The sequence below is a fragment of the Ruditapes philippinarum genome, unplaced genomic scaffold, assembly GCF_026571515.1.
Source record: "Ruditapes philippinarum isolate M1 unplaced genomic scaffold, ASM2657151v2 ctg758_1_1_1_1, whole genome shotgun sequence".
NCBI lineage: Eukaryota > Metazoa > Mollusca > Bivalvia > Venerida > Veneridae > Ruditapes > Ruditapes philippinarum.
Genome location: NW_026865780.1, coordinates 131252 through 148158, shown reverse-complemented (window position 1 = coordinate 148158; position 16907 = coordinate 131252). Strand labels below are relative to the sequence as shown.

The 16907-nt window shown below is 32.0% G+C and overlaps 1 protein-coding gene across 1 annotated transcript in view; it reads left to right on the top strand.

Annotated features, from left to right (window-relative positions):
- The window catches only part of LOC132730300 (roundabout homolog 2-like), a 186374-nt gene that overhangs the window by 144782 nt on the left and 24685 nt on the right, over positions 1–16907 (top strand). The window contains exons 5-10 of the mRNA XM_060716193.1: positions 4279–4419; positions 7643–7855; positions 12148–12426; positions 12712–12972; positions 13386–13510; positions 15973–16132. Of these exons, the coding sequence (XP_060572176.1) occupies positions 4279–4419; positions 7643–7855; positions 12148–12426; positions 12712–12972; positions 13386–13510; positions 15973–16132 (1179 nt within the window). The remainder of the gene's footprint in view (positions 1–4278; positions 4420–7642; positions 7856–12147; positions 12427–12711; positions 12973–13385; positions 13511–15972; positions 16133–16907) is intronic.

The window sequence follows — 16907 nt, the reverse complement described above, 5'->3', positions numbered from 1 at the left end:
TAGTGTGCCTCTTTGTATTAAAATGTTCAAAAGAAAATTCCAGCAAGAGGCTGGTGTGAGTATTAAAGAAAATTTAGACAATCATGTATGTATTTAGTCAGAAGTATGCAATTTCAACTCTTTACTTCTGTTTGAAGAATTTAGGCAGATGAGTTCATTTGAATTTCATCTAAATTAATTACTTATTAAATTAAGTCTTAAATTTGCACAGTGCAAACAACTGTTTAGAAGAGAAATAAAACTAGAAAGAAACTGGATATTAATTTTGGGGGAAAAAAATTATGTATAGTTAACAAGATTTTCGTTTTTCTAAGTTAAATTTTTAGTATAAAACTATAATTAATGATTCATATTGGCTGGGGAAAAAAAACAACACGTTTACACTAAATCGATAACAAGTAAAAGATGATAACTTAATGCTTAATTAATTACTCGAAGCTTGTTTGATAATGCGTAATCTCTTTGATTATGATAATTATTTCCTGGAAAAAAAGAAGAGTTATAGCAGAAGAAAACCAGCAGCAGATGGGTTTTATTGGTTTTTATCAAACATGAAAATATTTGCATCCTTAATGTGGAAACTAGAGCTGACAGGTAAACTGCAGTTGTGTTTTTCTCTCCATGTTTTATAAATAATTAAGCACAATGATTGCATCATTAATTTGTCTTGACATGTACTGTCTTTTCATCCTAATCGGTATGGGTGGTCTTTTCAGATAATGTTGCTGTTTGTTGTTGCTCTTTAAACCTTGCAGCAGACGACACAACAAGTGGTGTTGCATTGGTTATTATTAATCATAAAGTGCCTAAAACTATTGTCCTAAAAACTGTTGTTAACATCAACAGAGACAAACAAACAAAAAACCCATCAGAAATTAGACAACAGTGAAGTGATGTCATCTTCTGACACCAAAATGTTCACACCCAGCATTTAGCTGATAAGCAATTGACAGGTACTGTAATTGGATAATGATATGAATAATGCTGAATGTTTTAAATAATATGAAATTTGTCCAATCTTTATCAAATGTTTGGAATGTGTATATTATATTAATTTAAATCTTGAGAAATAACATCGGATAGTCACAAAGATAAACCCTGTCTATAGATAGTTTAATTCAGACAGTGGCAAGAGTATTATGATTATGATCTCTGGAAAGTAAAATGTCAAGTGTTTTTAAACATTAACATTTAGATGTTACAAAGAAGGTTTGATTGTTATCCTGCAGTCATTTCTGTTTATTTGTATAATTGATAACTTTTTGCTTGCTTCAGAATCAAAAGAACAGGTTGAGTGCTGAATTAACAATTTTTGGCTGTGTCAGCGTTCTATTAGCATGAAAGCGCGCACACGCGTACCCAGAGCTCTGATCCAGAAAAGATTACAATGTTGTCAGAATAAGTTGAAAACATGTAACACAATTGAAGATATATTACAATTGAAATGACAGGATGGGGCGTGACAGCATTGCTGAATTCAATCTATGTTTTGTCGGGAGAACCTTTTGACATATTCTTGAGAGCGCACTTGGTAACAAAGGGTTGGGGGGAGTGTAAGAGTTGTTGTTAATTCTGTAATGGCATTTTGTCATCTTGTTAATTACTTTATTAGAGGAAAGTATGAAGATTGCCGAGACCTTTTCAGCACATTGTCAAGAAAAATGCGAGAAATCCGGTCTGGCATTGTGACAGAGGAAGACAAAGGTTTTATTTAATTGTATATTTGAACATGTTTATTATGTAATGCAATAAACCTGTCTGTTTAGATGCATTCTTCTGTTTTCTGCAAATTCAACACTTCAATTCAGGCATGTTTGCAAACCTTTTTATCCTAAATTCCTGTAATAGACTCATCTGACTTTGATTTGGAACATGCTATTTGCTATTTGAAGGGGTTGGTGGTAGTTCTCATCAGTCGTTTTTGAGGTTTCTGAAACAGATGCTCGCCAGATTCATTAGAAGGAAAATGCTGTAAATTTATGGAATATTTTGAAGTAATTTAGTCAAACTTGTCTGTTAAAGATAGCAATATAAAAATTTTAGTTTTACGAGAAGTTCAGATTTATTCTGACAATTGTTTGGCTTTTAAAAATGTGATCTACTACCCTGTCTTAATGACATTGTTATAGCTTCAAATTAAACTATGCTGTATTTATGTCACTTCATGGAAGTAAAAATGTTTCACAACTTTATGAAATTGCTGTTAGAATTGCAAAAAAAAAAATGCTGCAAATAATTGTGGATCCAAAGTTGCCTCCCCTCATATTTCTTTATAGAGAATGCTTGCACTTTCTAGGAATGGAGAAAAAGTGGAAAGAACTCTCATGAAATACTTCCTTTCAGCTTTGGGGAAAGGGGTCTTTCAACATTTTTTTCTCACCTGAAATGAACTTTGATGAAAAGTGATGGGATTTGATATAAACCACTGGTGTTTATGAAGCAGAGATAAGGTGATTTATATACACAAAGCATGTAGGGTTTTTATTTTGGTTTGGGGGATATATTTCACTGATTGTTTGTTTTATTTTGATATAGTTTCATTCCCAACAGCAATGATCCTTTCAGGATTGATTTGTTGCTATCGGTGTTGTTTATAAGTATGGCAGAAGAGAAAATGGGTTTGATGGTAAATAAATAAATTGGAAGAAGGATATAAATTGATAATAAGTGATTGGCTCAAGCTGATAAAATGTATGTAGCTAAAATGTACGATATAGCTAAAATGTTTTTTAAGTGGAAAAAAAATATTGTAAATGTATTAGAAGCTATATAGCTACTTTGTTGTGAATCTACCTGAAAGTGCTTGATGATGTAAAGAAAAGAAAAAAAAAATAGTTTATTAGAACTGTAATTCTAGGAAGCTTCTTTGAAGAGATTGTAATTGTCATTCCTTTAAAATACTCTATGAGCCTTATACCAAATGAAGTCGTGTTCTCTGCAACTTTGATTTTTTTTCTTGTGTCACTGAATTCAGGTGATGTAAGCTTTGTTGATAAGTCTTTGGAATGCTTTGATTGTTCAGTCTTATTTTGCTTAATGATGTAAGCTGCTTTGATACATCTGCCCTAATGGACTTTTGATTAACCCAAAGAGCAACAAGTTAATTTTCTGATGTCTGATATATCAATTATTGGATTTAAGGATTTAGAATATTGTAATTAGATGGATGAAGGCCAATGGGTGTTTGACACCAGTGACTGACAGGTCGCTGTTTATAAAACAGTCATTTTAAGTGATTGATAATGATTAAATAATGGGTATTCTACAGTGCAGCTTCACCAAGCTGCCAGACTTGCACAGCGAAACAGCTGTTATTGGTACACTTGAATGAATGTTACTGTAGGCTGATGACAGATTTACATTAGCATTATCTGCAGTAATCTGCCATTGTCTCTGAAAAGTTTCTCAATGGAAATAAAAACTAGAAAATTGAAAGAAAATGGGGGAAAATTACTGAATGCCTTTAAGGCCAATCAACATATCAGTATGTGTATACAGTATTTGATAAATTATCTAAATTATGTAATCTCTGTAGGAAATCTCCAAACTAACAAGACTCTGAAACTGCAGGGATTTATCAAAACAACTGTAATGGTGATTTCTGACAATTCTGAATTTGAGAGATACTGGGGTGGTCTGATGAAAAACCAAGATTATAAGCCATTTAACATAAACCATAACTGTTAAACATACTTAAATGCCTTAAGATGTTGATTTTTGCAGGTTTTTTATGACATCTGTTGTAAGCCATTAATGTTCAGATTTTCTTCCATGATTCCCCTTGTTTACATGAACAATGTTTTATTTCTTCTATGTTTATAATTAAGTGGGTAGTGTACATGTATATGGTCAGTTAGAAACAAAATGAAAAATGCCTACATTTTACCTTTCTGATTAATGATGGTAGTTATTGTTTTCTCATGAAAATTTGTTTTACTAATCTTCGTTTATCTATTTTACCATGACATGACTGTGTATAGTTGATGTGCATAGTTGACAAATTAAAAAAAAAATTATAGTTAATTGCTGGAATGGTGGTTTGGTTTGTTTGTTTGTTCATTGGTTTGTTCTGTCAGTCATTCATTCATTCATTTGAAATAACATAGGGAAATTATTACACAATAAAAACTTGGTCAGCCTCTATTTAAATATGTTGAAAATTTTACATTTGATTATTTTGAAATAGAAATAATGTGTATGACCTTAATTTCTTATTTACATGTAGATTTGATATTATATGATGTTACTTAATGCAACCAATCGTTACTATATTTACAGTTGATGCCAACCCAGAGCCTGCCTCACCTGTACAGGGTCACTCTTCCAGTAACAAGCATGAATCACCACAAATCATTGAAGGACCACAAGATGAGTTTTTTGCCAGGAACCTGCCAGGAAGTCTGAATTGTCATGCCACAGGTAAGGCCATCAGGTCACACAAAAAGCTTAGTAAAATCACATTGGTCATACTATGGTTCAAAACTGTGTTAATTGATAAATTCCTGTCTCATCATCACAAATGATTTGATTATTAACACCCATTATGCCACAGAAATACTTTTAATTTTATTTCTCAAAAATGTTTAACAAAAACATCCTTTGCTTTTGTTGCTTTTGTTAATTAGTATAGTTATAGTGATTTTGTATGGAAATCAAAATACTACTTTGTTAACATTTGCTACTTTATGGTAAAAAAATTTTCTTCAAGTGAAAAGTATCTGACATTGCCTTAAAATCATTATTTATACATTTTAAAACTCAATGTTTGCCCTATCTAAAGATGGAAAAATCTATTCATTTCTTAAAGGAATAATGTGTCTTAAATGAGTTTTGTTGTATTGTAATAGTTATGTTGTATGTAATGTTATATATGAATAAAATCCATGTAGTTAATGACTCCAAACATTGATGGATCAGAAAGCAAAAATTTGTTTTGTTAATTAGTATAGTTATAGTGATTTGGTATTTTGTATGGAAATCAAAATACTAATTTGTTAACATTTGCTACTTTATGGTAAAATTTTTTTCTTCAGGTGAAAAATATGTGACATTGCCTTAAAATCATTATTTATACATTTTAAAACTCAATGTTTGCCCTATCTAAAGATGGAAAAATCTATTCATTTCTTAAAGGAATAATGTGTCTTTATGAGTTTTGTTGTATTGTAATAGTTATGTTGTATGTAATGTTATATACAGTCAAGACTGTCATATGTGACTTTCCAAGGGACCTTCTAAAAAAGGTCGCATATGACAGGGAGTCTCTAAATACAGTCTCAATATAATCTATCTGTCTATATACCAATGTGACTTAAAGAACATTGATATTGTTCCTGTGATCACGTATCTTGCAAAAAAATATATATGGATATAATTATGCAAATAAAACCATTTTCAAACATTAAAGAATATGTAAAATATTTATTGCAAAAATTTGTGCACATTATATTTAATCAATAAATTACATGCACTGATTTCTTATCGGAAAATTGACTTAGAATTTATAGAAAATAAAGTTCTAATTACCTCCCTTTAATGGCTTTTATTTACATTAAATGTTAAATTGGGTGATATCTTTCTAAATTATGCTTATTTGAACTTACAATATTGACAAATCTTAATTTGAGCATCATATTTATGAAATAAAACCGTGAAAAAATTGTGTTACAGGATCTTTACTGTAAACATATCCATATCCAAAGCTTTTTCTGGTTTGGTATCAATATTTTTTCCGTATTAATTATGCAGCCATAGAAAGGTAAATTAAAACAATGCTGCCTAAAAAATCTTCCATGGGCACTCTATAATAAAAAAAAAATCTAACACAAGTCTTAACCCAGTTTACTTAGGTAGTACATTACACACACATGATTGCATCATGATTCCCATGAACCGACGCTACGTCACTTGGTACCTACATGCTAACTGTGTAATTGAGATTGAAGTGTGTAGACTTTGTTTGCTAGCCTACAGTGCTGGATTATAATTGGACTTAATTAATTTGGCCCTCTGGGTGTTATAATAGTTAATCTGTATCTGATTAACGGACAATTAAAAGGTGTGAAAGTCGTTTAAATCAGACAAAACATTGCATTGGGACCAGACAATTAGGGTCGCTTGTCACATATGACAGGGAGTCGTTTAATTCAGACCATTTATATAGGAAAATACGTTGGGAGTACTGAAACAAGGTCGGATAAGACAGGGAGTCGTTTAAATCAGGGGGTCGCTTAGGCAGTCTCGACTGTATGAATAAAATCCATGTAGTTAATGACTCCAAACATTGATGGATCAGAAAGCAAAAACCTGTTTAAGAAAATGATGTTTATTTTGTACCATATCCTGTCAGAATGACTTGATGAATTATGGTTGTAACTGATATAAGATAAAGGAAGAAGATACATCAACTTTCCGCCAACCCTAATGATGTGTCAAATTTTCGTGGTATGGAAGAAAATTTTGCACAAAATGTAAATATTTGCACATGCATTTTGTGCAAGCAATTTACTCGAAATAACTGGCTTGCAAAAGCCTGAAACTTTATGCAATTTTCTGCATATTAATACATTCATTTCACAGCTTGTTACATTTACGATGTACTTAGATTACCGGTTTGCAATTTTATGTGTCTCTTAAAAAAAACGTGAAAATCTCCCTGAAACGTTTTTTTGGCAAATTTTGGAGACTGATCTCTTATAACTAACAGAATAACATCGTGAACTAAAATTTGAAATACTGTTTGTAGCTAATTATAAATTTTATTTTGAAAACTATTCCATTAAAGTTTGTTTAGAAATGCAATTTCAAGATATTACTGATTACGATAGCTACTTATTAAACTAGGGTAAGCAGAGCGGCTCCTGTTATGCATATAACTATGTCAGGTTTTTTTTAAAGCATATTTTTTTTCCGCAAATAATCCAATTGCAAAGATATAATGCTTGATAATGTTTAATAGTTCACTTTTTGAAGCAGTTTTTAGTTGTGTGTCTATAAAAAATAAAAGGATGTTATTAAAAGGTAAATATTTAACAGTAATTAATGCTGTTTACACAAGCTAGGAAGCAAAAAACTTAAAAACCCGCACACTCCTTATCAGGCCTCGTAATTCATAATGTTCAGTCATAAAGTCAGATTTTTATTGTAAAGATTAAAAGCTTTATGAAGCAGAAAGACACAAACATAGATTTCATTTTTTGTTTTATACAGTTTTTGTTCCTGCCACACACATGCAAGCGTTAAACCTTGTTAAGTCTGTTAAGTTATGTAGCAAAATGTTTTCAAAATAATAAAAATTGTTCAAATTCATGTTTTACTAGAAATTTTTAATTTTAGAAAATAGTTTCACAACAGTGCTATTGTACGGCTTGAGTCAAAAGCTAATAGTATTTCAATCTATATGCGGGTCGTTACAAAGAAAAATAATTTATATTGCACTAGCAGCTGCTCTTAAGAGGCAGAATGGTTTACTTTTTTTTTCCTAGGAAGATTAGTCAATTCAGTGACAATATATACATGTATAATGATGCTTAGTAGGGTGTCGTGTGAATTATATTTCACTGATAATCATGTTCATTACTTAGAGACATACCCAAATCATATAATGCAACATATAACTTATTTTAATACATGAATATTTTAGGAAATCCACCACCAACAATCACATGGTACCAGGACGGGAAGGAAGTAGAGTTTGACAAGGATCATTACAGGATGATGTTGCCGGCTTCTGGTCAACTATTTTTCCTCCGCTTTATTTACACGAAGAATCAAACTCATGTTGGAACATACCACTGTAAAGCTAAGAACATGTTTGGCGAGGCGGTCAGTAGAAGTGCCACTGTTAAAGTTTCAGGTTAGTTTAACATTAATGCCAATAATGCTATATTTGTGTTTGAATGTACAAAAGAATCAGTTTTGTTAATTTGAACATACCTAGTACGTCTTTGACACTTACCATGCTAAATATTTTTTAAATGGACTTGTCCGTCTTTGAATCTGGACATAACTATTTATAAGTTAGGGAAATTTTCAACAACAAAAAATTTCTGATAAAAAACTTGTTTAACCAGTGTTCCAAAGATAGTATTTTATTTGTTACCATAAGCATAAATTATGTTAATTGTCAATTTTCTATTACATTTTTTACATCTTGCCTTTTGGAAAAATGAACAGTCCACATATTTAAGAACCCATGAAAAATTATTGTGACAAAACCACAAAATTTCATGCGAATTCACAGTATTTTATTCTACATTACCTTCTTTTTGAGAAATTGAAGTTAACCTGACCTGATAAAATACTGTAATAAAACTGTATATTTTTCAATGAGAATAATACATCAAGTTGCATATTTTCCCTATCTATTTCCAATGCTCAGAATTCATTGAGTTTCTAATTTTAGCTGCAAATTCTCGTCTATTAGCCAAAGAAAACAATATTGTGGGAAAGTTAAGGGTACACCGAAGATTACCAAATTGATTTACATAATGATGTTTTTATTTAGAAATATGATACATGTGCCTGGAAGAGTTTTGGCACTTCTTTGTATACAAGTTCTTCCCACTTTTTTACATGATTCCGCAGTAAATTAGATATGTCAATGAAAAGAAAAGAATAGGCTGTTTCTCCTTTTTTTTTGGCGTAGACCGTGTGTACTAAAAGTGGTTGCAACTAAATCTAGATTTAGAAATAACCCTGGTGGTCTCTTTCTTCCTTGGCATTAGAAACAAAGCGGTTTTGAGGGAGTAAAGTAAATAAATACAATACTTGTCCTTCTGAAAATAAATGGGAGTTCATGTAGTGTCATGATCTAATCTAGAAATAATAGCTGATAAATTATAAAGTTGATATGTTAAAGTATTATGATGGAAAACACTTTGCTTAGTATTATCCAAAAGATTTTTTTTTAATTTTAATACTAGTTTGAATATTAGATAAGCTTTTTTTAAATGGGTGTCCAAGCAATAAAGAGTTTTTTTGTAAACCTTACTATACGCTTAAAGATCAATTGCTTTAAATTTAAATCAAAAATAAAGGCTAGAACTGTTAATAAGCTTTAACACTTACATAAACTTTTAACTGCTTAAGCTATTTAAATTCTCAAATACACTGGTACAGCATTCATTTTTGGAACGGTCCAATATCAATTTTGACTAAATCAAAATTTAAAGTTAGCCATTCAACAGTATAGAAACTTGTGAAATACCAGTGGCAAAGGCTTAGCACTTTTGGTTTCAGCAAGTTAAGGCTCAACTTCAAGTTCAACTACAGAGTTCTTCTTATGAATGTTTCATCAAATAACATTACAGTAAATATTTTTCAGGTCAATGAAAAAAATGAATTTTAAACAAATGTTAGGGATTGAAGAATTTCGTTCTAATTTCTCATAGGAAAGTATCCCAAATATTTTGTCAGGTCTTACCTGATAGTAAATGTTAATGTTTGAAGCTGTGAAATCAAGTAAAAAATAGATGTGAAGGTCATAAGTGCGACATGAAAGTTTTATTTTGGATGGAGATGAAATTATTAGATATAATAGTCTGAATTTTAGCACCATTTTCTCCTGTGAAACAAACCAACATTATGTCTGTTTCTTGTCTATACAAGCAAGGTGTCATGTACTGATGACTATCTATGACATGTTTGTTAAAACACAATCTACTAAAAGCTGAGGTAGTGTTGGAATAAGGAAGTATGTTAAATATCATTTGATGACATTATTGAAACATACACAGGTCATTATTTTTTTGAAAAAAAAATTTCAGTATGAAAATTAGTGACATGGGTCATTGTCAACGCAGAAAAAACGCTGACAATTCTTTTGCAAATTAGAAATGCTTTTTGCATTTGAATACATACTGTAATTGAATATAGATAGGGCATAATGAAAAAAATAAGTCATGGAATGGTAACAGAAATAAGTGTAAAATATTTTTTCTGGAGCTTCATGTCCAAGAGGTCAAGGTTGCCAACTTTGAACCACTTGCCCCTTATTTCTTTGGTTTGTTTCTGAGTCCTGTCAAGTAGGCATGCAGATGTTTTACTTTTGTGTCTACCCAGTGGTTAAATAATGTAACTGAAGACTTCCTCCATATTAAAGTTTGACAATTGTCAAATGACCTAATTAATGTTGAATAATCCCAACAGCACCAACAACAAACACACAAAACCATAACTGCTTTTCCCTTTAGTTAGCATGTTTATAATGTACCCTGGATAAGGCTTCTTACTCCTTTGCCACTGTGTCCTATGGCCATGCCATCTGATCATGTTCTAAATTATTTATTATTTAGTGTGTACATATTTTGACATTTTCCCTGAAAAATGATGAATGGTTAAGTCCAGATTGAAAGATATAATTATAGCATGGTATGGATTAAATAAAATACTGAATGGAGGCAGATCACTAAGTTTGTTTTAATTTGAATGTAAATTGTGTAAGAATTTAAAACCTTAAAATGTACAGATCTTTAGAAAAAACACTTCATGAATATTCATTACATTTAAATTATTTGGATATTTTTTTTAAAAGTAAAAGTATTAAATCTTCTTGTAGAAAATTAAAACCCTTTTAAACTGACTTTGATGGGTCAAAGATGCAAGGTTGCAGGCAGAATGGAGGCGTCTTTTGACATGAAAGCAAAAGAAAAGTCTCCCTTTAAATCTAATCCAGTTTTGATGCATGAATGCTAGTGCTTCTTTCCTCCAATTTTTCCATTAATTTTGTATTGTTTTGCGGAATTCAATTTGTAAGCAGTGACGGTTTTTAGACCAACCTGATCACTCAAATGCTTGTTTTCAGAGAAAAAGACCACATTTTTTACATGATGCAGAATAAGCGTTTTATTCTGTTTCCTTGAGGCTTGTGTATGGAAAAAACTCTGTATCCTCCAGAAGCTTTTAAAGTAATGTAGTGATAATCAGCAAATGGACAAAAATCAAGTCTAATAAAATATCTGTCAAGCATTTTTACAGTCTTATCAGCATTTGTTGGCTATAAAGTACCCAAAGTCCATGTGTTTTGATGGATTTGGGTAAATAAAATTTGGCATATGATTTTATGTGGGATAGGTGAATGCCAGGCACTTTGTGACAGGGCAATCTGATTTACAAAGACAATTTGCAGTATTTTATTTAGTCAACGCTGTATTAATTGGCTGACATGATGAACTGGGTATGATAAGTCGGCTTATTTAATGGCTGCCTGACAGTATAAACTACTTGTAAAACCGTTTGTTGCTATACATACTTCATGTCAATTAGGATGGATTTGGGTTTTATCAGCGTCTCATAAAACATGTCATGTTATTCTACAGTGGAAATAAATGGCCTCCCTGTATGTTTGGATGAAGTCTGCAATAAAATCTGGTAATATTTTGATATGATTCCCAATTGTATGGCTTTAATGCTGAGTATTATAGTGGTAAAAAAAATCATATATTTAGAAGAGATGATTGAATCACAAGGGTATTTTTTGGGCCGCCTTATATGTTTTTATGTTAAAGAAAGAAACAAGAGTAAATTTTGTGGTAGGAACAAAATCTGGCAGACTGTAAGTGATGTTTATAGCGGGGAATATTTTGGTATCTGATGATCTAGACACAGGGGTTTGCCAAATAATCTCAACAAAACAATATAAAAGCCATGAAGAAGCAGTCTGTGCTTTTTCATCACCGACAATTGAAATTCTGCAGATTATGCGATTTCATTATTATATGAAAACAGTGGTTCTAAACTATGTGGTACAATCATGATATTGGTTAAAGAGGTATGTCACAAGAGAAAGATTGCATTGTGATCATAAGTTTAGTTTATACCAATTTATTTTTGTTTGATTGTGTTGGAATCTAAAGGCTTATTGAAACACTCTTGAATCTGTCCAGCAATAAGCAATGAGCGTAAAGTTGCTTGCTGTAATACTCTACTGTATTTTATGGTAACTTTGCTATAGAAATAAAACGGTCCAAGTGGCAGCACATCCTTAATTAAAAATTAGAATTTACCTTTTCATAGGGCGACTAGAAATTGGTCACATTGTTTTCTTACTATTACTGTTTTAAATGTATTATTTTTAAAATATTGTAAAATGTTTATGACCATCGCACAATTTTAAAATACATATTTATGTTTTGGTTCAATTTTCAGTGATCAAAGACGACTTCCGACAAGAACCAGTAGACACAACACGATCTATACACTCTACTGTAACCCTGCACTGTAGACCTCCAAGAGGGGAACCAGATCCTACAATCTCATGGCAACACAACGACCGACCTGTACAATTAGGAGACAGAATCACGCAACACAAGGACGGAGATCTGACAATTACCACACTGACAACACAGGACAGCGGGGAATATGTATGTTTGGCAACTAACACGGCCGGAGTACGACAGAGCTCACCAGCGCAGCTTAAAGTTCTAGGTTAGTGTGATACTATTTCATTACTGGTCATTAATGATTATTCCTTGAAAATGCATAGCTGTTAATACATTTTATATAATATTTTATATTTCTTATTCAAATATTGTCATTTTGAAAAAATTTACTGATTAAATTCAAAAGAGATTCTCTTGAATCAGATGATATCTTTTTGCACAAAATTCATCACCTTATTTTTGCATTCTTATTTCATCATGCAAAAAAAAAAAAAATTATGTATTATTGAAGCTAGTGTTTATTTAAAACCTTTGTCATATTTGGTTACAGAAGTTCCAGAAATAACCGGTTATCCGGAGGGTGTAGTGGCAGAAGAAGGTGCTACGATAGAATTTCACTGTGAGGTACTTGGTGAGGCTGATATAACATGGAATAAAGAGGGCAGTACGGTCAAACAGCAGAACTGGCATCAGTTACCAGACAACACACTACGTATAGAGAATGTCAAGGCAGACGATGAGGGAGAATACATCTGTACCGCAAGAAACACAGCCGGTGCCGTAAAGGCAGCCGCCACTCTAAAAATAGAATGTAAGTAAAAATTATTTTAAATGGTACAATGGAAAGTATATGGACTGTAAATTTCCATATATCGATTTACATACAAAGATACAGAAGTTTTTCTTATTAGAGTTTTACTTGAGAAAATTTTTCTCAAGGCAAGGAATAGCAATGTTCAACAAAACAAATTGGGTGTCTAAACATTGACTTCTATTTGGCGTGTTTAAGTCACTTCTTTTGTTATTAACTGAAGAAGCTTATAAAAGCAAAATATGTCTTGACACATTGTGTTATGTCATGAATCTTTTTCATTAGGAACATTATTTTATACAAAGATCACAATATAACTTTTTATTTCTGGAAGTATCATTTGTTCAATATAATTATTTCACTGTGTTCAACAGGGTTATTTCTAATTTATAGATATCTTCTTTGTTTTTCAGACACACCACGATTTTTAGTGAGACCTCATAATCAGGTGGTAGCAGTGGGTCGTACCATTTCTCTACATTGTTCGGCAGCCGGCTACCCTCAGCCAACCATATATTGGGAGACCAAAGCCCAGGATGTATGAACATATAGTGATGATTTGTTAAAAATAAGACATTACTTTCTGTTAAAATCATAAACTCAGATTTAAATGTTCTTACTAATGGCAGCATTGTTCCAGAGATTAAGGTCACTGATTCAAAATCACTTACAATTCATAGCTATGATTGAATATCCTACCAGAGTATAAATCCCACCAAAGAGTTAACATTCTTTCATTATGGACAGTTGTCTAGTTAGCTTAGAGAAGATCAATTGCCCTATTTACATGCCTCTACAAGGCCGTCGTCGATGGTCCGGCCGGTCCGGCCTTGGCCGGACCAATATTTTGGCCAAAAATGAGTAAAATAAATTAAAAAAAAAAAACACGCATCGCTGATTAGCAATTTGACACTTAACTGGCCCCTTATGCAATACGCGGTAACATACAAACATGACGCGAAGATACAAATGGACACTGTTAATTGACTAGGTATATGTAGGGGTCCTACGAAGTCAAGTGTGAAGTTAATTGACATCGACAGTTCACTGTATATACATGTATATATGTGCATTATGAATATCTTGAACTAGTATGCCTGAATTCTCCGAGAACTTGATAATATTTTATTGATTGTACACGGCAACCGTTCAAAAGTCATATTTTTATCACATATCCGTGCCGTTTTTGCGACTCCTTGAAAATGGTATTGCACGGCCGTGCAAATATTTTGACGTCATTTGCGTTATACACACTATATAAATGTTAGCGTTTTTCTATGGGCGTCAATGAAAAATGGTTCTTTTTCACTTCAAAAGGTACTTATTTTTGGTATGTAATAAACAGAATATTGAATTCGTGTCAGTTCATTACTGAATTTATTGAACTCGTTGAATAAAATATTATACTCGCCAGAGGCTCGCATAATATATTTTCATTCAACTCCTAAAATAAATTCAGTAATAAACTCATTCAATTACTCCATTACATAATTACATAGAGGATATTTGTTTGTTTTGCATGTAAGATTGTAATATAATTTCACTGAGTGAACACCAGATGCAATATTTTCACGAGTGGCGTAGCCACGAGTGAAAATATAATAGCTGGTGTTCACGAATGAAATATATTTCAATCTTATATGTAAAACAAATAAATTTTCTTTTTATTTCATGCTTTTTAAGTGATTTTAAGTATCTTATTACTGATTTTGCCGCGTAACGTCGTGCATTCTCCTTTGTGACGTCATCACATCATGACGTCACGTCATCAATTTTGAAATATAGTTCTGTTAAAATTCTCTAATTTTGTTACATTTTATAACATGATGTATGATGACATCGACTTTCTTTTCCTAAAGAAACAAAATTTACGTATTACGGCATTTATTTCTGCCTGTTATTCCATTTAGTTATGATTTTCTTTTCATCCGCATTCAGATATAGTCCGGCTACAGTGAAAATTATATTTTATAAATTTCACTAGTGGTTTATCGGAATATAATCATCTGATATATTACAATAAAACACTGGAAAACATGAAATAAAGTGCAGGACGTGTTCCGGCCTAAGTATTTTGAAGCAATCGATCTTGCCATGGCCAGTGTTAAAGAGAGATTTGACCAACCGAGATATCGCGTACTTCAGAACGTGGAGGATTTATTTATTAAGGCCGCACAACCTTTGAAGACCGTTCACTAGAAAACTTGGTTTTGTTTGTGATTCATATGGTAACGATATTAAACGAGACATCTTTGAGGTGCAGCTTCAGCTGTAACGTTCACATTTTGACAAATCAGAAAATAGTACTGTTACTCTACCTGACGCTTTGAAATTTGTGTCAAAACAATCGGTGCTAGAACTGAGGTCGTTGTGTTGTTAAAAAATTTGTTAGTAATGCCTGCTACTAATGCTACCAGTGAAAGGACATTCTCGGAGCTCAGAAGAATAAATGTGAAAATACACAGGGAGATGTAAGAACGGCGAGTGCATTGTTGTAGAATAATGCACGCTTCGGACGTGCTTTGTTTATATAGAAAAAATTCCGATAGTGTTAGAATGTTTATTTTTCATTCGCCAAATACCAATTACATGTATTCATCTTTTATGTTCACCTGCCCGTCCGTTATGCAAACCTTAAATTTCACCCTTAAAACTTACGACGCACTTAAATCTGTAAAAAATCGTTGACATTTTACTATAACATGTTCTATCGACAGGCTGTAAAATGTGCCAAATATACGGGAAAACGCCCCTGAGAGCATCCTAGAATAAAAAAATTTCCGGGGGAGCATGCCCCCGTACCCCCCTAGATTCTGGCTAAAATCTACCAAATTGGCCGCACCAATCACAAAATCGTGACGACGGGCCTGCTCTACCAGTAAAGTTGAAAAGTTGTATATATAAATTTTGTAAAGATATTTCACTAGATGTAGCTTTATGCCTTTTAATATAGAAAGAAAAGTATATGACTAAGTGTGTATAATTGTTGATTATTTTTAGGTTCTCATGTTTGTCAAATACAGAGAGGGAAGATTCTCCGTGTCCGAGGATGGTACGTTAAGAATCGAGCGAATACAAAAATCTGACCAGGGCTCTTATTCTTGCATTGCTTATAGTTCCAAAGGAAAAGCCCAGGCTTCTGTTGATATCAGTGTTCGAGGTATAAAAATACTTTTATAAAGAAAATTTCTGCATTGAGATTATCTTGTGTTTAAGATTATAGTTAACTTCAGGATTATCTCGTTTGTTTGACATTATATTTGCGTTTTAATCAGTTCCTACATATTTTATTGGTCGTATAATGTGTTACGAATATATAGTGAATAATTAGCAGAACTACTTTTTGTCATTCTTACACAAATAAATTGCATAATTATGATACATTTTAAGGCCCTATGTTGTATGTTTCGTGAATTTTATAGATCTTGTTTCATATGTTAATGGTCGCACCTCATTAATGTAATAATGAAGTGTGTATTTTACACGCAAATAACACTATGCTTTTATATGAACACATATTTATCTAATCAGATCACATGCTTGCAACAATGTTATAATGACTTAATGCCTTCCAGTCTGAAAATAAATCTGGAAAAAAATGTGCTTATTAACTTTGTATATTTCTAAGGCTTGTTTCATTATGCGTAATTAGGCATCGTTTTATCATGTTGTAGTGAGATAAAACTAATAAGTCAGCAGTATGAAAGTGCATGTCAAATAAGTGTAAAAAAAGGTGTGCTGTGGTTGGTCAAAAAAAAAAAATCAGTAATTACTTTACATTTGTTGCAACATCTATACTTGTTGGTAACAAATTTTAGAAAAAATTTCCTCTCATTTTCAAATTTCACCTTCAATGTTCTCATTCTGTAGTTTACTTATTTTCAATCAAAATTTAACTTTTAAAAGACATTTAGACATAAACAATGTGAATGATC